Genomic DNA, 25,529 nt, shown 5'->3' on the forward strand with positions numbered 1-25,529 from the left:
AAAAATATGAAGAAACACTGAATGACAAATGACTGTCAGGGAATGCTTTACCAACTATAACATCGCTTTTGTTGTGAACATGTTGTAAAACCAAAGCAGGAGCTATGGTTTTTATTTTCACAAAACGTTAAGATTTCTGGCTCTTTCCTGTTCTACCCAGGGGAACCGTATTTGCAGATTGGTAAACTGACTTTTCCTGCTAAAAGGGGTCCAGGTGACATGGCTAGATACAGCTCCCGGCTAAATATGTGACAGGTCAGGTATTGCATTATCGGGAAGGATGATGGTAACTTTTCGGAAGCTCTGCCACATGTGTATCATTCCCGGTATTTTCCACTAGTCTCGATTCAGACTCCAGAAAACGGAGCTCAGTCAACGTTTGTTCTTTGCAGCTGCCACTATGTGGGAGATGCTAAGATAAAGTATTCTAATTACATCTTTAGATTAATGGTAGAATTTTGCAGAACTGGTTACAAGGAGATTGGCATAGGAATCCAGGCCTGTAACATGTACGGCGACGTGTGAGAGAGGGGGAGGGAGAGGGTGCGTGTGCTGAGAACTTAATGAATGAATTTCTCGCAGCATACATAATTCTGGCTCATGGTAATTCTAATGAAATACAGCAGTAATTACAATAAAATATAAATATTTCTCAAAGTTGTAACTGTAAACATTTTTTTCCCTTCACAATTAGGGAGAGTACAGAAAAAATGGTTGCTCGCTATTCTTCAGAGAGCATTAAAATTAATTTTCTGTGATCAAGGAATGTTTTTAATTGAACATTTATTCTATATGCTAGGAAGTGTGCATAGAAGAAATAAGGAAAATATCCACAGTGGTGTTCAAAATATGAAAAGTAGGTTAAGATAACTAAGTCTGCACATGCAGTCATTTTAAAGCCTAATATCATCTTTCTTCTCATCTCCCCAGTCCACCTGGTTTTGTTTTCACTTTATTTTAGCTCTGTTTTCATAATTGAGTGGCATCTTGGATTTGGCAGATACCACTCCATGGAGACCATAGTGGTACCATGCTCTTGTGAGAGCAGGTGCTGACTAAGTATGTTTTTCTGAAGCATAGTTTGAGTTCACCTGAGAAGTTTCCTCAAGGTAACAAATATCCTGTTTGTGATAAACACAGGATTGGATTGAGAGGTTGGGATGGAAGGATAGATAAATTTTTTCTGTATATGGGAAGCAATACATGATTAAAACAATCACTAACAGGTACATGGAAAGCAAGAATTATACTGGTGAAAGGAGTTTCTGTGAGAAATAAGCAGATAGAACGAACAGGAGAGAATTAGCCACCATCTTGTCTAAACATTCAGAAGTAATACAGTTTACAAAAAATTTCTGAGTGAACATAGTGTTCATATGTATCTATCCACATTTCATGTTGGCTAATGAAGTATTTGCACTGGAAAACAAGTAAGGAAACATTCTGTTGTAGCTGGATATCTGTATTTTAATGTGAAGGAATAAATCCAACTGTCAAAATACCTCTGTACTGGAATATATAGCAGTAAATACTCTCCAAAAAACAGTTCTGTATCAATATGAATGTTCTGATCCCCAAACATAATTGATTAAAAATATATTAAGAAGTTATTTTCAGTAAAACAAATAGAAAGGGCTAGCTTTCTTAAGCAAAGCATCACTTTCAGAATTTTTATTCTGTTTCAATTACAGACAGTAGCATAAAATAATGGACCAATAATTTTAGCTGGATATCAAACAAGTTTCTATAATTTTTATTTCCAAGGATAATATTCTATCTATTCTTTTTGGTGAATACTGCTGTCATTCTGTAAACCATTAGCATTCAATAATGCATTTGGTATTAAAACAAACACTAATATTAACATAAACATTAGAGGCTTGTTCCAAAGCCAATTACCTCAGTGGAAATGTTGCCAGTGATTTCAGCTGGTGTTGAATTAAACCTACATTTATGACAAAACCCCAAAAAGGTCACCTATGTATGTTAAAAAGTGGCAGATTTTTCTTATTTAACAAGTGAAGTCTGCTGATTTGACTCTAACCAATCTTAATGCCATTACAAGAAACCATTCAACAACAGATCCCTTTTGAATTTTTAAAGCTGAAAGTAAAATATTGGACTACTCGTATATCAGAACTGTCCTAGGTGCAGACAGTTTAAAAAATATATTTGAGTTTTCTTCATACAACAAAACTGATTGGCTGCATTCTCAGTGTCTTTTATTATTTATTGAAGCAGATATTGGGCTGTTTCTCATTGGGGGCATGTGTGTGTCAATTTTAAATATATTAAAAGAGAGTGCATTACATATTTGCATGGACTCTCAGAGCTTTCATTATTGCAGATCATTGTGAACAGCTTAGCAACTACCTCCCATTTGTAACTGTTCATCATTCCTGAAGCAACTACATCAAACATAGTTACAGGTAAATTGGAAATCATTAATTCAGTCTGAAATATTTCGTACACATTGAAGATTTTGCTGGGGAGGGGAGGGGTGTAATTAAAGGGAGAAGCCCACATTTGAGTTGCAGTAGCTGTAAAGAAAAAGAAAGGTAAAACCGTTGCCCTCACAGCTTTGTAGAGGTCACCAAAGGTGCTCTGTGGATCACCGAAGATCCTCGTTCAACTTGGTACATATACGAGAATCCCAATCTGCCCTTAATATGATAATGAGCCTTTTTTGGGCCTGTGGTTCTCAAACATTTTTTGTTGCATCACTATGCACCCTGCTAACCCAAAAAGACGATGTACATGTCTTCTCAGTGATGCTGTGCAACTACTCTGTCCTGCAAGTAGCAGAGGGAGACAAAGGCACAGCTGCAGAGTCCCTTTCTAGCAGGTTACTCAGAAATACATGTTTCCCCCCCAGTTACTCTCAAAGTAGCAGTGCCACGAGGTACTATCCAGCATAAGAAAGGAAGACAGAAAGTATCTATATGCAGGGTGAAAAAAACCCCACCTCTCTTTAAGTGCCAGCACTGATTATCTATGGGATTGTGCTGTTAATTGTTTACTTAAGAAAAACTCCAAAGGGGTGATCATTTTTTTCAGGGAAGGTCTATAGGATGACACTCTATATCCAAACTGAAACTTTTAATCCATACTTTAATATTTCATGGGTTTATTTTTAATCCAAGTCATTTGAGCTATTCAAGCATTAAATTACATCTGTAATATATGGGTTTCTTGTGTAATTGCTTTTAAACTGCGGATCCAGTATGCCAAATGTTGGTTGGCTGACTGTTCTATTTCTATAACAAAACCTCCACCACCAAAATCTCCTAAGCAAATCAAAGATAAGATAAAGCAATATAAAACTCACAGAGCAGTTGTTGGCACTATTTATGAGACGGAGCTTATTCAGTACATGCAAGCATTACATTTTGTATTTGAAAGGTATGGGGGCAACCCTTGTTATGTAAAATAAAGTTGGAATTTGTTTAAGGGAAAAAGAGAATCTGTCTTCCATCATGGCTCCTTCTTTATATAACTATATTGATTCAGGTTTTATAATACCTTTCCAGAGAACATTCGGTCTCTTCACTACTATCAAACACCTACCAGGAGATTACAGTATTGCCAGAGCAATTGCTTCACTTTTGTCCTGAAACAGCTCATTCTATTGAAGCTGTTAACTTGAACACTGTGATAGGAGCCTTTTTCACAGTCCTCAGTAATTATCATCACTGACAGCCATCTAAAAGCTGGAACAACTGTCCATCTTAGATGCACAGCTTTTGGAAATAAATCAGATGAAACCAAGGACACTTCCCGCTGGGGATGTTACAAAAGCATGTATCTACAATGAAAGTTAACTATCAATCAATATATCTGGCACACTTTCTAGATAAACACTAAAAAAAGTCAATTTTAAAGTAAAAAAGAAATTTGAAAACTTCCATAAGCTAATTAGATTGTAAGCATCACAATTCTTTCAGGTTCACCATTTACTATTTTAAAACTTATGTATCAGTACTACACAATCTATTCCTTGACCTTCTGCTGTAGACAAATGACACCATGGGTTTGCTATAACATTATGAAACTCTGAGAAAATATTGAAAAGTATGTACAAATATATTAACAGAGATTTCTGCAGGACTTTTAAAAAAGAGAGTAACAAAATATTGAAGAATGGAACAATTATTTTATCTTGTGAAAGGGCAGAGTAGAGATTAATTCATAACATGCTTATATAACAGGAATACTTTTTAAAAATGTCACATTTAACAATTTTTAAAGCAAAGGATTGTTTTTAACTTGGTATAAGTATGAAGTACTTTGAAAAACAATCTATGAGTGAAAACATTAAGGCTTTAATAGTGAGCCTTTATTATCACAACACACCTGCCTTAACATTTGTATTACACATTTTACCACACAAAAGCATTTTAGGGCAAAACTTTAAAGTCATAACATAAGCATTTGGATCTATTCCACAAATTTCCTATTGAGTGGCTGCAGCCTAAATGTAGGATGTTTCTGTTTCCTACAGTACAGCTTCAAAATTTGTTACCTATACAACGCTGCACTTGAAAGTAATGATGTGTTACTGAAATAGCTGCAGCTCAGTTATATTTCTGTTGCCCAAGTCTATCCTATCCAATGTGTTTGGATGTGAGTTCTAGCCTCAGAAAACTGCATAAATACTTCATCATAAGTATTTTTACCTTGTCTGGCTTGTAAGCTTGAAGCCAACTATAGATTCTTTATTCAGGCCAACTGCTTCAATGTTGATAACATCATCCACTTCTGGCTCTGTGGCAATGAACAGCAATGGAAACTTCCAAACGCCTCCTGTAGTGCACCGTACTACTAGAGTTGCTTCATTCCTTAAAATTTCAAATAAAACCATTCATTACATAGAACAGCATTATCAAACGTAAACTCAGTAAGTAAATTAATATCCAAAATAAGCCTTGAGTGTGTATAACTATACTACAGTAAAATGAAAATACAGATAGTTTTAAATTGGAATACATCCTTAATTTTATGTGGTGTAGTCCGCATCCGTTGCACTTTAGACTGGAATGTAAACTAAATAGCATTTGATATTCCCAGCAAAGTACAAGAAAGGGCATAATATGAAAGCAAAATGATGGGCACAGCCATAAAATTTGATTCTTCTTCTCTTACTCTCTGTTGAGTTAAACAAATTTAATTCAATTTGTTTTACTCATTATTCTTTATTTACTTAGTGTTAGAGGAGAATTTGGTCCAAACCATGTTAGCAGTTCATATTAGAATCAAATAGATCTGACATAGGTCTATGTACTTTAGAAAAATTCCAGACTCTGATGCCTTCAGACCATCTAAGAAGAGAGTTGGTGCTGTAGATTCTGATGAGAAAGAAACTAATTAATTGCCGTTACTGAGTCCTCTACATGAAGCCTGATAGATCTCAAGTATATGAAGATAAAAAACCAATCAATAATAATAATAATAATAATAATAATAATAATGGACAGAGCAGAAATAAAAAGGCTTTCTAAATTAATCTTCCTTCTGACACAAAGACACTGCATGAGGTGGGTGGATAGACTTTCCTGAAGGTTTGCTCTCTGTTTATTTCAGTAACCTTCTGGATTACTGCAAATACAGTTCCCTCCTGCATCCTAAACCCACCCTCTTTGCATGCAACCCATGCCATTCAGCAGTGACTGCTCTCTAATCTTCCTAGTAATGTTGAGCCCCTGAATTTCCCTTGTGCCTGCCTCTTACTGAAGCTTCTTTCCTACCTCCTCCCCATACACATTTGACTGCTTCAAAACAAAGACACAACTTCCCTCCCTCCAAAAAGGATCTCCTTTTCACAGGGTTTTTTTTTAAAGAGGTGGGATGTAGTAATGTAAGTCAAAGCCAACCAATCATTTTTCATATCACAGCTATAAAAGAAGATAATATTTTCCTGTGGACTGTTGTTACTGGGGCACTAGAGACTAATTTCAAATTCAACCATCCCTTCCAGTCAAAGAATATGCATGCACACATGCTCGTCTAGGAAAAGTTTTTCAAGACTGACAGACCATCTTGTCTGTATGCTTTCCACAAATTTTGAGAGCAACTAATTTTCATTGGAAGTCTTTCAATACTCCAATGTTTAGAAGTAAATTGATGCACACACAGACTAAGGCAGTAACTCAACAGAACCATCTCGCAGGCATTAAAAAGAAACACTGTCAGTTTTAATATCAAAGATATCATATTGAGAAGCAGTAAGTGGGAAAATCTAAAATAATCGATCTCAGAGGTGAAAACAAAAGGAGAAAAACAATACAGGAAGGCGCTTACATAGCTAAGAGTGACCAGTTAGGATTTTATTGCATGTTCTGTTGGTAATAAGGAATGGGAGCTTACCTCATTGGTTTGTTAGGTGCAAACACTATATTAAAGATCAGTGTTACGATTCCAGATTCTGTATCTCGTTCTCTTTGAACCAGATGCATACCAACCAAAGATTCAAGCTGAGATTTAATTTCATTTGATTGATACTGCAATTCATAGAGAAATTCCACTGTTGTAAAGAAGCCTAAATGATACAAGAGAAAAAGATCAGTCTGTATGCACTCTAACATCACACAGTTGGCTGGTTAGCAGTTACAATCCTTTCATTTGTTACTAAAAATGACAAAAAAGTAAAACTAGTAATTATCCAAAACCTGAGTGATTTTGCTTCTGACTGCATAGCAAAATCTTCCAATTTCATATGACAGGCTATATAGTTTCCAGCAAAACAGAGGCTGGAAAGCCTACTTAGTAGATGTGAACAATAACAGCTATATTGTTCTGGCTACCATTTCTGCATTACAGTGAGATATTTCTATTTCATCAGCCAAATGAAAATTGCAAGAATGTAATGCTATTTTTGAGTAATGCCATTGGGACAATCTCAAAAAAAAAAAAAAAAAAAAAAAGTCATTGAGGATGTCGGTGCCATTGATAGTTGCAAGCCTGAGAAACAGAATACAGAAAAATAGTGAAGATGTCACTAGCAGCGTCTTCTCTTATTCCCTGTAGATATGAAAAGGTCAAGTAGTAATGACATATGAATAAACAGCTGAACTTCTTGAATCAAATGCCTCCTCCACCTGTAATAAAGAAAACTGCGATATTCAGTATTCAATACTAATTTGTGCACAGAAGGGAATGTTTCTATGAGGAAAAGCATCTCAAGCTGCTAATCTATTTAAAAGTTTTACATGTTTTATGGATGAAAAGTCTTTTAACACAACTACTATATCCTACAGGAGATTTCGTTTTACTATGACCACATATCTCAGGGCACATTTTGAATTTGCACAGCTTAGTACAATACATTGTGCAGAACTCCCGTGTGTACATCCCTGTAAATATATGCTGGCTATAGAGTGCCAGTCAGCCGCAGAGTTCATTCCTAAGGCCTTCCGACTTGGAATTCTAAAATACAGACTACATATTTCTTTATATGAAAAGTCCAAGAGTCAATGCACTGTGAGACAGTTGAATAAAAGCTTACTTTGGTTTTCCTAATATATAATGCTACCCGAATTTAAGTGAGTATGGAGACGCCTCCCTATGCTTGTCGTCCCTTCTCCTTTTCTGAAATGTATGAATTCCTTCTTCCTACTTCATTAGCTAACAAGAAGCTTGAATTTTTGTTGCCAATTTTTTGTAACATACAGATTAACCCTGAGAAATGTAGAAGCTTATACTGAAACATTTCTGACTCTTTAAACTGGATCCTTCACACAGAAGTCTGTACAATTTATGCTAGATCAAAATAAGCAAAATATTATTACCAATTACCAAAGGATTATCAGTCATAGTACATACACACTGAGTACTGAATATACAGGATTTCCATGTATTAATCCATCTATTATAAATGTACTTTGTTATAATGAAATTAGGCATCAATATTTTTTCCTAGAATTTATAAAATTTCTAGAATCATCCTACATTGTTCCATGCTTTGTTGTTTCTCTATTTGAAAAATATAATGTTTATGCCATGCATTCAGGTTCCAACACAGCCCAAGGCTTGTAGTAGTCACCCTAGACAAATGCCAAAACGTGAAGATTCAGACATAAAAAAATGAACTTATTATAGGAGAGAAAATATGACATCATTTGGAGCATTCTACAGTGAGAAGATTGCAACTGTTGAGCAGATGTTTCCTTCAGCAGTTATATCACACAATGCTACTGAGGAAAAGCTTATAGTTAGATACTAGGAAGAAAACGTGAATTGCATGCTGCTTTTAGTATCCAAAGACATTTGGTTTTGGTTTGACACGTGTATATAGTACCTTTTAGTCGGAAGCAATTAAATATTTATATTTTTTCTGCTCCAGGCTGTTTTGTAACCTGTTCTATGCTCATATTGAGTATTTAGTTAAAATATTTTAGTATTTACAACACCTAAGGAAAAGTGATGCATTTCTAAGTGCCAATATCTGAAAGCTTCCTTATGCTGGTCCCTTAGTTGGTTTTGATCTACACTGCCAATCTAGTTTAGGCCTGTTCAAAAAAGAAAAATGTAATTAGATTTTCATGATAGCTGCCCTGAAGCCTGCTATATTATCATACTATGGGAAGCCTCTGTGAATATGTTAATATTTGATTCTAGACAATTCCATAATACACATGCTGCCTAAGCAAACTGGCTGCAGCTACAGGCAAAAAAAAGTTGTGAATAATTGCTAGAAATTTGTCCAAAGTGTCAAATGTTCAGATTTCTCTTGACTCTTACAATTTCTAGTTTCAATTAAAATGGTGAAATAAATAAAACATTGGAGACAGAATTAACATTTTCTTTAAACTAATGCCAAATACAATACAGCATACTATGCAAATATGCCTCGACCCTTTAGCCCAGCTCTTTGTGTGTTTTCATTCACTAGTTTTCTTTTTAAAAATCACTATTTTACTATAGGTTAAGTACTTAGTATATCTAACGCAAATTGTAAAAGACACATGCAGATATGAAGGACACCCCAATTAATCCACCTCTGTTCTGCAAATAGAGAGCAGCAGGAAGAGTTTTAACTACATCTGACTCAACATACAGATATTTATCAATCCAAACACTGTGAAGATATAAGCATGCTATTTATATACAGCTGGTTACATCTAGGGAATAGAAATTCCAATTATAAAAAAATATTACTTCCTCATATTTCCTGAAGAATATTATGCATTATTTAAGTAAGAAAAGGAGTAAGAATATGTTTTTGAGGTAATTATTCCAAGACAAATTTTTTAAAGCATTAAATATTTCTTGTTTTGAAAGGCAATTAATCTCAGTGTTTAAGTGTTTTCCTTTGTGTAAATAAAGACTTCCAAAAGGTAGTATGCATTTAGGGAAGATTTGTGTATGCAGAATTACTGAAGCAACTACGTTTAAAAACCAATAAGGTTTTTGAGCTATATGCTTCTATGATTTGGCTGATATTTATTTTCAAGTGCTGGTAAGGCTAATTCTTCAAAAGCTCTAGAATTAAAGTGTTGAGGATATGTGGGTTTTTTTGTAAATAGGCTCTAAGAAGATGAAAGGAAATAGACCACTTTTTTTCAAATTTATTTTCTGACTCTTAAGAATGATAGTGTGGAAACTCCAAGGATTTTACACTCTGAGCATATAAATTGGGTGAATGTGAATTTTTGTGACTGTTAGGATTTACTGTAAAATTAATTAATAAATGTCATACATCTAAAAATAAAAAGACAAGCCTGACAGGTTCACATAAGTACCACCTCAGGAATTTAAATGACTTTTTAGTGGAAAAGGAGCTGTATTCAAGCTTTGAAAGAGTTAATTACAAAGGCACTGATGGGACTAATGTCTACAGAAGGTACTGCGAAAGGCCCACTGGATATATCTGACCTGGAATAGAGTTTCTCACTGTCATTAGAGAAGCTTTTTGTACCTCCCTCATATTTTTGAAAAGCAACTGACTTCACCGAAGACCAGCTCACTACACGATGTGTTTTCTGACGATACATATCTAATGGACCCTGGCCTGCGAGGCTGCAGTCTCTCGTGGATACTGAGAGGAGATCCAGCTACCTGAGCTCTCTGCAAATAACGCTTAATCTGCAGCAGGCTTGGCGACACAAAAACAGCAAGGGAGAGGAACTTTCTAAGGGACTCTCCGTACTTTCACACTGTCTCCCATTTCCAGTGAGACAGGAGGAAATTAAAGCTGCGATGGAAAGAGGTTCAGATCACAAAAATGCTTGTTCTCGTTACAGAGGCTTTTCCTTGGATAGATGCAATAAAACAGAGATGCAAGTAAATTCACTCAGTTGGCCTTCCTCACCTCCCATTCAGCAGGCTGCAATCTTACTTGCTCTTATTTAATAAAGGAGGTCAGCACAATCACAGAATACAAACACAGAATGAAAGCTCAGCCATTCATAAACGTGCAGCTTCATGTTTCTCAAAAGCTAGATAAATTATTTTATTTGGTGCTGAATGTAAACATACTGCACTCTCTCACTGATTTTTTTTTTTCTGTTTCTGCTAATTCTTCAAGGCTAAGTATCCATTGTGGCCCTGACACCTAACAAAGCTTTCTTCCCCTCTTGATCTAATAGTCTCCAAACTGGGAAAATAGAAACTACAGGACCAGACCTTAACTACTCACTTCTACCAGAGAGTGGCATCTAATGTTGACCTTCCAAACCTTGTGAAATATCTTTCTTCATAGCCCCATTCAGCTCTCATCTGACATTTGCCCTTCTCCTGCTTCTCCACTGTCTTCCAGGATTCTTCACGCACACTGCTGGAACTCAGTAGGCAGTGGGGAATGAACATTAAGTATGCGGTTATGCCTTCCCAGCAAAAGTAGCAGCAGACAGAATATGTTACTGTACAGTAGATTAAATCATTTTAATAGAGTTTTCAAGTAAATATCCAAGTGAATAGCAAAAGTGAATTATAAGAGTAATAAAGGAAAAAAATAAAAGGCAGCCTGGTGGTCAAGAACATCCTAACCTTTAAGCAGACAGTATCAACCACGCAGTAAGAAATGAATCTCATCTGCGAAGTAAATATCTCTTTCTCACTGTAAAATGTTGTAACTCCAGGATAATAGCAGCAGAATAAACAAATTGCAGAAGAACCCGAAAAGACCTGGTTGTAGTTGAATATGCCTTTCAGTAAATTTCTTCATACAGGTACAAAAGTGCTGTATGTAGAGCATTATAAATACCAGCAAAGATAACATCATACACTTCATTAAATGCCAGGCACCAAATTACCTTAAATACAAAGAAATAAATGGATGATAAAGTGGTCTCCTTCTGTTCATAATATAGTCATTGATCCTCAGTGCAATTCAAGGAAATCCTCAGTGTAGTTCTGTGTATACATCTTTATATCTCTTCCCTGCAAATTTCTCTTTCCATATCCAATTAAAGCTTTTCATCCATATCTTCAAGGCTCTGCAAAACTCCGCTCTTAGCCACATCTTTTTTTACCTTGCATCCCACTGCCTATTCCCCTAGCAACGAACTTCAATATTTCTTTTCTAAATTTTCTCTTACATTTGTTTTTTGTTTGCTAATTTTTTCTCTTTCAAAACACTTATTTAAGTGTTCTTCTTTCTACTGCTAAAGCAGATTTCTACTGCAAAGAAAGCAGCAGAAAGCACTTCCCCCCCCCCCCTTTTTTTTTTGAGAATGTCTTTCTTCAAAACACTGCAACATTTAGTGAATAAGATGGAAGTTGGTGGATCCGTGTATATGAAATACACGGTATGCATCTAGCATCTGCTGTTCCGCATACATTTCTGCATTCTTCCTTGCAGCTAGTTTCCATATATTCCCTCTCTCGCTGAATCCTTTTTGGACTAATTCCCTTTTTATTACGTCTATCCATACTCCCCTCTTCGCACTCTTACTTTCTTTATTTTGATATTATTTGGCATAGTAAATTGAAACAAAAACCTCATGAAAAACAAAAGGATGTCACACATTATCCTCCTTTGATCTGTCATTCTACTTAGATTAGTACATTAATCTGTAAATTAATGTTTTGAAGTAACTCATTAAAATGTATTCTTTGAAAAATATTCTATTCCTTTTTCAACATTCTCCTTTTTTATTTAGCATTGTCTTCATTTAGCTAGCAATTCTGGCAAATAGAGATCACATCTGTACCAGGGCACAGGCAACGTCAAACCAGCTTCTTCATGAACATACGTTATAATGTAGCCTTAATTCACACAGACACTGTTTTTTCCATGGTATCCTTACTCTCGCCTCACTTTGAATCCTGCCCCCTGAAATCATTAACAACTCAAGATGTCTTTTAACCTAACCATTCCATTTGTATTGGCCCACACAAATGCTAAATTGAAAACAATATTATTTATTATTTCACAGTTTTTTCCACCACACTCACCATGATGATGTCTGTGTACTTTAATGCTTAAAGTAGTTACATTAACGTCTAAAACAAATTATGCTTGTCTTTTGGAATACCAACTACCAATGCAAGCAAATTTCTTCAGATTCCTTTGGAGGAGTAGTGTATTTACAAACAGGCCAGCAGATAACCTGCAGATCATGAAGCAATAGCAAGGTGGTTTTTTCCATTCTTTATATGTCAGCATTATGGCTATTATTTCCTTCCTCCTATACACCCTCTCACCTTCAGAAGTATCCTAGTTTTTAGCTTGTTTTTTTCATTGTTTGGTGGTTTACTGGAAATACATAACTCAAAGGACATGTCTCATGTTTGGGTTTTTTTTTGACAATGCATCAATGACTGTAATTGCCAGTTTCATATAAGTGGTTAAGAAGATACCAGTGATTTTGCTCTAATTCCTTTATCATACTCTTGCGTACCAAGAATTTTCTAGCTTTTTGTATTTTGTTGTATACACTTAGACATTTTCTCTCTCTTTTCAAAATTCATTCTTAAAACCACTTGCTTTACAAATCTTTCTTACTCCTTTTCTTCCAATACTGTCAATGTGTACTATGTCAAGTATACTTCTCTAAGACAGAAACCACCCTTCTCCATATTTTGGAACATAACATCTCCACTTATGGAACTGTATCACTTGCCAGTTAAAATATCATTTTACTGCTGTATGAATGTGATGTTCCAAACCAGAAGAACAAATAGATTTAGCCTATCACTAGCTATTTCAGTTCCTTCACAGTTCCTTATTAGGGTTATATGCAAAATACAAACATAATTTGTCCTACTGAGTAAAAGTAATTATGCATTTAGAAATTCAAGCTCCTGCATGGTTACTTCTAAAATTCTTCATGTTCAGGAATACTATCTTAAAATATTGTGGATCTAAGCATCACTTTGTAAATCAGCTGTGTGTCTATAAAATGTATGGTGGTTTTACTGCTTTAACGGCAGCGATACAATAAATAAGTTTAAAATACCTGTTCTAAGAGAAAATAAGTGTTTTCTGACTACCTTTAACTTCTATCTTGTAGCTTGGATGCAAAATTAGAATCGCTTTGCTTTTATAAAAATAGATTTTTCTGATCAGCCTTGATCAGTCTGAAATATTTTTGAGTGAGAAGGAACACCTTGGCCGATTGCTGCTAAAAATCCGAATGTATTCAACTGTACTGAGATGCGGTTCTTACTCAGCAAGGCCAGTTTCAGTTTTTCAATGAGTCATAAAACACTGCTGTTTAAAATATTCCTATATCCAGTAGCATCTATTTGCCCTTTGAAATTCTGTAGAGCCGACACAAACCAATCCAAGACTTCTTAATCAGAAAACTCCAAAACTCACAATGCTTGAAATAACATAGCACATATGTAGCAAAGAGCTTCATGTTGATTTTAAAGGCACTTTTACATGTATTGAGTCTGCCAGCTACAGAATGCAGTACTTCCAGAAGCTGAAAAGACCTTACAGTCTGATCTGTTGAGCTACTCCTCACTTGCAATTTGAGAAGAGCAATAATACAGTGTTTTAAAATTTTTAACTTCATTAGCAGATATTTCAGGTAGACACATTACTTTTCTTAATAACAATGGAATAACTTCTCTTAAAATAAATAGTCCAGACTGATTAGAATCTGGTTGCCTGTTGAACACAATGAAAACTGCATCTTTTGGGTGGGGGATTCCAGGAAGAGAGATGCAGCAGAAGAATGTGCGTATTGTACGGTTTTGGGTGTTGGGGTTTTTGAGGACATATGAGAAGGACAAATGCAAAGGACATATGCGAAGGACATATGCTAGGTCTTGTGATTTGCAATATATGCGTTGATTCATGGTCATCATATGAAATGTGGACCTAGGGACCAGGAATTGTTTCGGTTCTTTTTTTTTTTTAATAACTTTATTTGTTAGAAGTTTGGATGACAAAGATGTCAGCTTAGCTTTTGCTATTTCCCAGTATCTTAATCTAAGTCACTAGGCAAATAAGCACTTGTGACTACAGACTAAAGAACATCATCCTGAAGATTTTCCCATACAAAACCAGATTTTTGTGTTTTGAAAACATGGCCCCGCATACTGAAAGCTCCCACTCAGTAGCTCTGCAAATTAAAAATCCACACTACATGACAAACAGAAACATGGGTAAAAGGGGTAGTATAAACTTGCAGCATCAGAAGGAGTGATTCTCTGTGTTTCCTTCTAACCTGAAAGGGGATATGGAAAAAAGAAAAATTTCCTAGCAAGTATTCCTCATCTGTTCATATAAAAGTATTATTCTTATAAATAAGATAGAATCTGTCTTACATCACATCAAAATAACTTAAATTGTTTATAATTTTCCTGATATAATTTCAATTCTAATATCTGTACTATGATATAATCTTTGATTCAATGATCACGTATTAATTTTTCATTGAAAATTAACGAAAATGTAAATTTATTCATATGAAACCCTCTACTGATGTAGATAAATTGTTTCTGGTACTGTCACTAGAATCCATAAGCACATCTTAGATAGTTTTACACTATACTATGGTCTATTACAAAAAGATGCTTTTTTTTCTTTTGACTTTTCTAATATACAAAATAGACTGAGCCAGAGAGATTAGAACCCAGGACCTAATCACTAGGGTCACATTCATTTGCTTCCTTTTCCTTTTCCAGTAAATTGCATTCAGTTATACATAAGGTGGAACATCTATAACACAGGGTAGTGTAAGTTCCTGTACTGTAAGACAGATGTAATCTCATGGGAGTATCCGCTTGTGTTATTTTTCAGATACAAATCAAGTTTCAGAACTAATAAAGATTTTTGTGTAGTAAATTTCTGAAATTTCACTCTGTCTTCCTCAGCTGGCTTGAAGAAAGAGTATCAGTTCAAGGTTACAATTTCATTCAGTGTTCTGTAGTGATTCTATGTAACTTCTAGTTACTTGTCTTATAATTTTAATAACTAGCTATATCTTCAGATCAACTTATTCTTAAACCATCAAAACTACAGGCTCGATGCACTAATTTACAAAAACATAAAGTAGCATACATTCTCCATAACAACTGGGGGAGGTATTTTTTTTTCCTTTTTGCTTCATGTTCTTACTGGAAATGTGCAATGTGGGAGAGATGAAGGACATCTAGAGTGGATAACTTCCTTTTCTCTAAGAACAATACTTGAACAGTGCAGCTTCAGAGACAGAAGACAAGGACAAAGAATTTTAGCACAAAAATGACAACAGGATGTAATAACCTGGAAATAGAAGAGCATTTGTGATAGACTAGTTGTATGTGTGCATGTGTTTGTTACTACAGTGACTGTCAGATACATTATCTGAGGCAAATGTAGGTGTATAAACCCTCTGCTTGCTTTTTTATAATGAAAAGCACACAAACACAGCTGAGACAGGGAGAGCACTGGTTCATTGTTCTTCTAGAAAACCTACTGAGTTCACATCTTAAGGGGTTTTGATTAGCTATGCTTTGTTGATGACCCATAATTAACGAGAAAATAATGCAAAAAAACTAGTGCAAATTAATGCAGATAGATCATTGTGAGGTGTTATGATGTTGCGGAAGCACAACTAAGGTCCTGGAGAGCTGTGCTGACTATGGTTTTGACTTACAGAAGCTTTCCCAAAATATCTTTACAAATCAAGAGTGTAGTGGTGCTGCTTCTATGGAAGTGATACATCCTTATCACCCAACCAAAGTAATTACAGGAAATTCTGTGAACAAGAAATGGGAGAAACAGAACTTTGGCAATTACAATCATATAACAATTAAAGTAATTCATAGACTCTTGCAGCAAATTACATTGCCTAGGTTTCCCTTAGCCGCTACCTCAAAACACATTTTTAAGAGATATCTATTTGTGCGTTCTTGTTTCAGACATATGTTACGTTGGGCTAGCCAATCAGTTTTTTTGGACTTCTCATTTTTCCTGGATGTATATCATACTGAAAAGTAGCACCAGGAAGAACTGAATCATTTCTGGGTTTGTATTAGGGGTTTTTTTTTGCACTTTTGTCAAGCTGAATAACTACCTTCAGAATAGTTTATAATTGATCTGGTTCCCTGTAATTGTTGAACATTTTAACTGAGCATGATTTTGCATAGGTGTTAGAAAGTAATTTTAATTTACATAATGATGACTCTCATTCTTAAGGCTTGCAGATTTCAACATTTTATAAAATGGGAAAGAAACAGAAATGAGTGAGTGTCCTGTAAACAGAAATATAAGCAGTGGTTTGTGGTTAAAAACTGTGTTTGCTCACAATTCACAAGCTCTTTTTACGGTATTTGTCATTATTGTTCTAGTTATATTAAGAAATGGCAGGAGGGATACTTGTGAGAGAAAAAACTATGCTAAATTGTTTATTTCTTTAATGGACCAAGTGATAACCTTGTATATCATCATCAGGTAAATAAAATTCTATTTTAAGTTCTTCATTAAAATGCCTGTGCATATTGCAGATCCATAAAGAAAATAAACAATGCATCAAATCTCTCCTATCTTTCACTCGTAAATAAAGAAACAAACAGCCAGATGTAAACAAAAATTATGTAGCTGGCAAAATAATCTGTCTAGGCTCTCACTTCTACTCTGATGCCCTATTCTTTGACTTTTACTGGGTTCCCTGTTTTCCAGCAGGAGCTGTCACCCTTAACAACAGGGTAATAATCCATTACAGAGTGACCCAACTGGTGGTTCACTGCCTTGTCAACATTTTCATTTTGCCATTGGTAACAGCTTTCACCAACTGTTAATCCAAAACAAACACTTTGTCGCTCTTTCTTCCACTTCTCACAGAGTAAAAAAATCACTTAACAATCTTTTACATAGCTATAGTTCTCTCATCCTCAAATACCATTTCAAAAATAATTCCACAACTATTCTGACAATAGAGAGATGGCTTAAGTTAGATATAGGGCCACCTTCATCATTATTATCCTCTTCATATTGCTTTCAATATTAACCTGAGACACTTTATCAGCAGTTAAATTAAAATTCCTCTGGATGAGAAAGAAGTCTATAAGAATATTTTGTCTCCACCTCTACTGGCATCCTTCTCCCTTACGCTAATAAGATTTCTTTGGTCATATCCAATTTTATTGAACTCATTTCTGAAAAGCGAGCTTCCCGATCTGGATCTGTCACATCAAATTGGCATTTAGTGGAATCCATGCCAGTGGCTAACATCAAATCTTGCTAGGGTGGGGAACAGCCTTTAATGTGTGTTTGGACATGTTGCTCTTCTTCCTGTTTCAAAGAGCTGCTTTAATGAAATTAAAGAAATTAGAGTGTATTCTGATGAGTGTCAGCACTTCAGGAATTTTTGAATGTTCCATAATTTAGATAATTGCTAAAAAAATGTGTAGAATATATATATTTGCTGGTTTTGTAGACAGTGAAACAAAGGGTACAGATATACTTTGCATAATGTATGCTAATGTACGTTATGGATTAACATATCTGGAAAATGTTGTTTAACCACTAGGTGCAATTAAATTGTCCATCTGTTTAGTCAGCGGTCAGCATAGCTGTGAAACTTGCTCATAACATTAAAAAATCCCTCATACCTGTGTTACCCTACAGAACCTGGACAGCATTATTCCCTCTCACCAAATTAATTCTCATGAAGACTTCTCAGAAATAAGAACCCAGGAGCAAGGAGCTAAGACCAGCCTTTGGGCTGTGCGAAGAGCTATGAAATAATAAAGATTAGGGAAGTTAATTATAAACACCCAGCCATTACGGGTGGTTTATGCGATAAACTGAAGCAATTGAAAGGGATGGGTTACAAAGGACCATTACAAACACAGAGACAGAACCGGACTGATTAGTGTATTTCCTCAACCAGAAGATACTCTGGCTGTGTACTACAATTTCAGTCAAATATCTATATACTGATAATTTGTGAATGTTTGTTGTTTTTCTCAGAAGATCATGGGAAACTAAACATGTTGTATTTCCCATTGAATATTTAAAGTAAACTGAAAAAGGTGTTTTATTAGAATAAAAAATAACAATCTTCACACTTGTTTGGATGAATCTTGGGTCTTAAATTTCATTTACTGAAAAAAAAAGTCTTTAGAGCCATATGTAAGAAAACAGAACAAAAATACGTATAGATTAAAATATACATTTAAAACAACTGAAAAATATTTTTTAAAGGGCCATATAGTTGCTGCATCTAAAACACTAAGCTTTAATTATTTGATCTCTGGAACTTTGCTGATTTCTGAACAACAAACTATGCAACTTTAGCTAGACAGTATTTACATTGTCCCCTCTTTCTTAAGAAGTTATAATAATTTTCTGTTTCAGATGGTATCTTCTGGATTGGATGAAATTGAATTCTTTTAATGTAAAAGACATGCTTAAAGATTTTTCACTTCCCAAGAATTTATACTTGTCCAAATAATTTAAATACTGAAGCACAGTAGTAGCTGTTTAAATCTGATCTGCCAGTAATTATCATCATCTATCTCTGGATATAAAAACTGCTTTCTGCACATCACACATACACTCTGATGAATCACTCTTTCAGAAGAGAAAAAATGAAAAACAGCTTGCCAGGCTGTTATCTTAGAGGTTTACGCTTTTATTTACATTATTACTAGTAGACTGCAGAAAGCTGAGATAGTACCATTAAATTTGATTCCTAACAGGCATCAAATTCATCTAGCAATAATGACATTATAATGTCATTGAAAACCATGAAAAGCATCAGAGTTATAAATGATCTTACTACCTATGATGTAAAGCATTTCATTACCAGACTTCTTGCTTGAAAAGATGCAATGTCCCAAATCAATGTCTTGCAGCATGTGCAGAAGCCAGCGTTAATATGAAATATTATTCCTATGAATAAAACAAGCACTACACATCATGAATCTGCAAGTCTTTCAAAATGCTGCCTCAACTCGCTCAATGCATGTTATTCTTGTCAATTCAGATGCCACCATGGTGGAGGGAAATACCTCAGGTATGTTTAAGATATATTTAAGGTAGCCTACTCATATGTGACAAGTCAATAAAGAGCTAAGCCTGCTACACTACAGTAAAAAAAAGTACCATGTATTTTGATACACAGCAGTTCTCACAAGGCTGAATAACGTTAAATAATAATATTTACAGTTCTCCAAAGAGGCAAGAACATATGTTGAGAACTTCACATGTTTTTATTTTGCTAGACTGATCACTATCACTTTGTAATATGGGAATATAAGATAATAATATGCCCAAATGATAAGTTATCTTTGACACTGCAATATGAGCAAATATAAAGTTTAACTAAGTAATTACAAATATTAAGTATTCAGTAAGTATATGCTGTGCAAGCTCTTATTAACAGTTCAACTTCAATTCCCCAACTGTTTTAAAAGTATTGGGAAAAAAAAAAATCTGTTTAAAGATCCGGACAGTGATTGCTGATATGAGACCACATTGCTCAGTGTGCAGGGTGAGGACATATTTGCATGAAAATCATTCTTATAGGAAGGACATAATGCATTTGGATTTACCTTTTACAGCTTTTCAGTTTTTCACAGTTCTTTGGCAGGAGAGTTTCTGTAACAAAGCCTCTACTGGGCCAGATTCTAAATGCCATAAATGAGACACAAAAGCCAAGTTTGCCTGCCTCTCAAACTGATTGCCTAATAGATTGCAATCATAGCAACTTCTGCAGACTCAGCTTTTGCCACCATACAATGTATTACACTCTTAACAAAGTTGGAGCATGGGTGAGATCCCTTCCCCTCATTTACAGCTATGTTAAACACACATTAGGACATCTCATGTTGTGTGTCATGGTTTTTAAATAACATTTTTCTAAAAAAGTAGGATGACTTTGAACCCAAAAAGAAATATAGGTTAAGCTTCAAAGGTGCAATAATTGATGAAGGTAAAATGAAAGAATGCATAATTTGTTGTAGTGAGTATGACTGTTAACACACATCTATTAACAGAAACACTGAGCATACAGCAGCAACAAGCATTCTTTCCTTACTACTTATATATTGTGCCATTCTGTTTCAGAGAGATGCAATATGAAAAGCTGGTGTATCTCTGAAGAAATTGATTTTCACTGTGTCCTCTGCTGATTAACAGTAAGTGGAAGCTTTCTTTTCACAAAGCTTTATTGCTTCTTTCAAACAAGGCCTCCTTCTTCAATCCATTTTGCTGCAGATATTGGCCTGCTGGTGGGAATGCATCTTACAAATAGGGACAACCTACAGATAAATATTTCCTTGCAATGCTTACACAGACATATTTTTGCTAACTTTAGACTTTGTGGAGGCTATTCGTTTTTAAAGGAGAGAGGGTATGTGTGCAAGCCTCCCATCCAAGACAGAAAAAGAAAGGTTCAGGTTCAAAGGTGCCTATAACTGCAGACATACTGTTATACGAATGTCCCATATTTGCAATGGGGTAGAAATATGGACTGAGAGAAGGATTTGTCTAAACCTCATCTGTTGTCATGGCAGAGCTACGTTTGGTGAAGCACTTATCTTATTTGCAATGTTCCTAAAATAGCATGATATCCAAGCTATTTATTCTTACCGTCAGTGACTTGAACTTCTTCTTGGATGTTGGCTGGCTTATTTGTGTTGACCGTGGCAGAATTTCTCGCTGCAGGCATAGCAGTTGCACCAGGAACTACACCAGTCAGTAGCACTTCTACTCTTCTTTCTACTCTCTGCCTGGCTCGACAGCGTACCACAGCTACAGAAAAGCAAGAACCTATTATTTGTCAAGCGTCAGCATCTTGATTTTAACAAAATAATTAAACATAGAAGTCAAATGTGCTTAGAGAATGACAGAATTCCAATAAAGACCAAGACAACTAGAAGCTTTTCCCTAACCCACAGTTTCTATTGTTCTGTTGAGGTGAAGTAGTAGAAAAGACTGCTAAGCAAATGAAAATCTGTTCCTACATTTAGTTCACAACAGCACTTCCAAATTTCTCCCTTTTTTGTAATCATGAAATGTATCTTCCTTTTAGTTCATCTGCAAATACAATTTATGGCATAGTTTGACATATGCCAATGAGAAAAGAAGACTGAAAGGACAACAAAGAAATGAAAGAATTTAAAAGTTAAATGAAAGAATATTAAGTTACTCTTTGATTTCTTAATTTAAGAATACTGTTGTTCAAACTTCAGCTTTTATAGAACTATGCCAGAATAAAAAGCATTCTGACATGAATTTCTCTTTGAAGCATGACAGAGCTTTTTCGAATCAGTAAGTGATTTTAGTTTACTGCTTCTAAAATATGTCTTTTTTCACTACAAGGTGAAAAGGGTTTTAGCTTATACACTAGATTTCATAAAGCTTACTTCAATAGTTATTTTTTATGGTTCTTTCAATAATTATTGGCACAGAAAGAGGAGAAAATTGGATGCAAGAATTGAAAGAAAAATATGTTTTCCCAAAGAAAAGACTTAGAATTTTATAGAGTTACAGAAATCAACATGAAAAAGAAGAGCTGATTACGTACTTCTCAGTTTCAAGGTCTTAATATCATTTTCGACAGAATTATACCCAACGATTAAAAATTAACTGTGAACTTAATATCAAGATTTAATGATAAATAATTTAGAACCATATCCTGGTAAGTAATTATGTAAAATATTTTTAAAAAGAGCAATGAAACGCTTACATCTATACCATGTTAACTTCAGCTTTCACTTCTGGAGCTAGATTCACTATCATTATTTTGGAAAATAGGTAATTGCACACCACATTCAAGTAATGTCCTTCGTCTAAAAAAAAAATGAACCTTTTTTCTGTGGCCTTTTACTGTTTAACAGGTCTTAAATAATTCCTATAGCTCTATTCTAAGCAAACATCTTTTTTTTCTGAGATGCATGGCCTTATATTTAAGAATAAATTACATTGTCTGTATTACATCAGTTTACCAAGTATTTCAGATTATGGTGTGCACATGTTGTGTCCACACCATTTTCTATTCCGCAGCTCATCTTACGACCAGAAATGATTCTACATTTTCTTTTTCCTAAATGGTTAAGTAATATTTATGGATGAAAATCAGATCTGTGTGGGATTTCACTTGGCAAGTCCCTGAGCAACCTGATCTAATTAGACCTGGCTTTGAGCAGGGGGTTGGCTTAGATGACCTCTGGTGGTGCCTTCCAATCTAAATTATTGTATGCTGCCTTGACTCTACAAGAATTAAAAAAATATTCCAGATGATTCTCCATTTGTAATCACTTTTATAAGATAGCCAAGTTGTAATCGACTTAACATGTACTACATGGATTGTGGCCACTGATCATTTTAATTGGTCTCATGAGATACTAAGCCGAGTGACTTCTAGAAGTTTAAGTATATTAACATGCAAATGAGAATGACACAAAAGATGAACTGTCTAATATACTAGCAAAGCAGCTTTGGTTTTTGACATAACAGCTTGTAGCCTCCAGGCAATTTTAACAAATGTCTGTATTAAAAGAAATGACAATACTATTTCGATCATTATTAAAAGCAATGATTTAAAAACAAAGTAGGCTTCTTGTAAATCACCTGGTTTGGATTCATATCTTACAAGAGGGATTTTTAAAAAGTCCATTTATAACTGAAAATAGGCTTTCAGAATCAAGGCAGGAATGGAATCTGTTTCATAAATACACTTACAAATAGGCATTTTAGTTTTCCAGGTCATTTTTCAATGAAAGGCCTAGTATTTCCTTAGAAAAAAAAATTAGCCCAACATAACATGGTATGGCCAAAAAGAGATACATCTTCAAAATGCATGCAATGCTCCTTGTATGCATTACAAACATTCACTGAACATAAACTAGGGGATAACACCGTTAGAAGTATTCTACAGTTTAGTTTTACTTAAATTTCTGATTATATACAGATGTGATGTCACTTAAGCAATTTATGAAGGCTAACAGTTTTAATTCATAACTTCTATACCTAATGAAAACAACAGCCCAATAAAAGGGAGATTGATCTCAAAGTCTGCCAGTGAATTACATAACAGTTTTAAATAACATAACAAATATTCACATCAATATACATAGTTTTAATGCTAATGAGACTCATTAAAACCATCATTTTGGGCAACACTTGACTGCGTGATAATACTCTGCTTCATTCCTTAAGGTATTAAAGTGGAAATTAAGGAGATGAAAGCTCTAATTAATACCACATCATTGGCATTTGTCTGCAAGGAAAGGGTCCTTAAGCAAATTAAATTAATGACAGTAAAAATATCTATTACTATAGTTTTCCAGAAGTTGTTCCTGTACCTTAGTCTATTTAGTGTAGAAAGGTATTACATTCACTCATCAAAAGACAAGATGAAAAGACAAGTCGGTGTAAAATTGTCCCTCATCTACACCTTGAGCTGTAGTTTCATCAAGGTTATAGATTTAAAAAGCTGTTTACAACTTCTGTTTCACAATTCTGGGATTCTATCACACCTTTCAAAAATAGGTTCATCAAATCTATAAATATTTACTATCCCAAAAATAAACAACAACAAAACCCCTACGAATATCAGTCATCTTTTAATGCAAGTTTACCTCTCAGGAGCAAGTGGCAAACTTACTGCTATTCACACTACTCTGTATTCTGGTTTTGATTAAGGAAGGAAATTCAAGGCTGAGAGAAACAGCAGATATCTACTCCAATATTTTGCACCCTGTAAACTCTCCAGAAGGGTGTTCTGGGTATGCAAGCAGAAATCTACCCTTGTGTCAGTCTTTTGTTTGCCTTACCTTCAGTTTTCTAACTCAGCATTAACTGGGACACTGAAGGGCACAAGCCTTGACATTTTCAGCTGCTCCTGGCTCCTTTTATTCACAGTGAGAACAAAATAATAGATCTAGATTTGCTTCGTAGGTTGGGAAAGGAGATTTTATTTTTAATATGTGATTTTATCTTTTTATAAGGTGTAGCAAAATACTGCTGCAAATGCTTGTGATCAAGCAGGAGAAAACACACATAACTACTTAATTTTCTTAAATTTATTGTTCGAGGTTTTTTAAATTATTACCTACCTGGAACTAATTTCTGTGGTGGTGCTTCAGGTATTCCATGAACTGGGTAGATCCAGAGTATTCCCTGAATTCCCCCATTCTCTGCTACAGTAAGACTGCTTGGAAAATAAGTAAGTGAAGAGTATCGTTATGATAGACTGCTGAGAACTTTTTTTCCAAAGTAATCTAGACTTAAGAGTTGTTGGAGAGGTGAGACTCTGTAATGCTAATCATATCGAAGAAAAATATGAAATAAGATCCAGCCAAATCAGAACAGCAATAACTTATATCCACTTTAGCATCTTCGAATATTATTCTGTCAGGATATGAGAACATTTAGCCTAACATACTCTCTCTGATGTCATGTCTACACTGAAACAAAGTTTATGTAGCTTATGCATTACATAAACATACCCACAGGAGAATCATTATTAGCGCAAACATACTGAAAAATTAGAGGCATTTAAGAGCTTTCATTTGCTCAATATCCATAACTGCACAGGCAGCTAGTACTTTACATTTTCTTTATTTAAAGTTAGAAAAGGTAAGTATTAAACCAGATAAAAGTCTTACCCTAACTCAGCATACTTTGCAGGGTACATTAAAAGCTTTTGTTGGATACCGATTGCCCTCAAAATCAGACACTTGATTGCCCTTGGGAGCTACACATGAATAGCCGAAGGGGAATATGATGATAGGATTGAGTATCCTCAACTACTTTTTCTTTTCCTATTAGAATAAATTACCTCTTTAAGTCTTTATTTAATTCAGCAGAATCCTCATAAGGCCAGTTTTCACCATTTTCCCTCATTACATGAATTACCACCACAGCCTCATACATTTTCATTGTATCCGGCATGAATAGCACTGGGATGTCCATTTTTTCTTTTGTAGCTAATCGGATTCCTGGAAGATAGAACAGATCGTTATGCTATTTTGAAAGTTTTGAAAATTATTTTTATCATTTTACTCATATATTTCTTTTTTTTTCTTTTTGATACACTATTTAACATTTTATCATAGTATACCATGCACCCTGTGATAACAAATTTCATTTTACCCTGCTCTTGCTGCAGCCAAATCTCATCTTATAGTAGCATTTGTGG

The 25,529-nt window shown here is 34.9% G+C and overlaps 1 protein-coding gene across 1 annotated transcript in view; it reads right to left on the reverse strand.

Annotated features, from left to right (window-relative positions):
* CFAP47 (cilia and flagella associated protein 47) overlaps window positions 1-25,529 on the reverse strand; it is a 329,354-nt gene that overhangs the window by 15,048 nt on the left and 288,777 nt on the right. The window contains exons 58-62 of the mRNA XM_075033536.1: window positions 25,170-25,329; window positions 24,445-24,542; window positions 20,975-21,136; window positions 6,364-6,535; window positions 4,677-4,838 (exon numbers count right to left, since the gene is read on the reverse strand). Of these exons, the coding sequence (XP_074889637.1) occupies window positions 4,677-4,838; window positions 6,364-6,535; window positions 20,975-21,136; window positions 24,445-24,542; window positions 25,170-25,329 (754 nt within the window). The remainder of the gene's footprint in view (window positions 1-4,676; window positions 4,839-6,363; window positions 6,536-20,974; window positions 21,137-24,444; window positions 24,543-25,169; window positions 25,330-25,529) is intronic.

This window comes from Buteo buteo, chromosome 8 (assembly GCF_964188355.1).
Source record: "Buteo buteo chromosome 8, bButBut1.hap1.1, whole genome shotgun sequence".
Classification (NCBI taxonomy): Eukaryota; Metazoa; Chordata; class Aves; order Accipitriformes; family Accipitridae; genus Buteo; species Buteo buteo.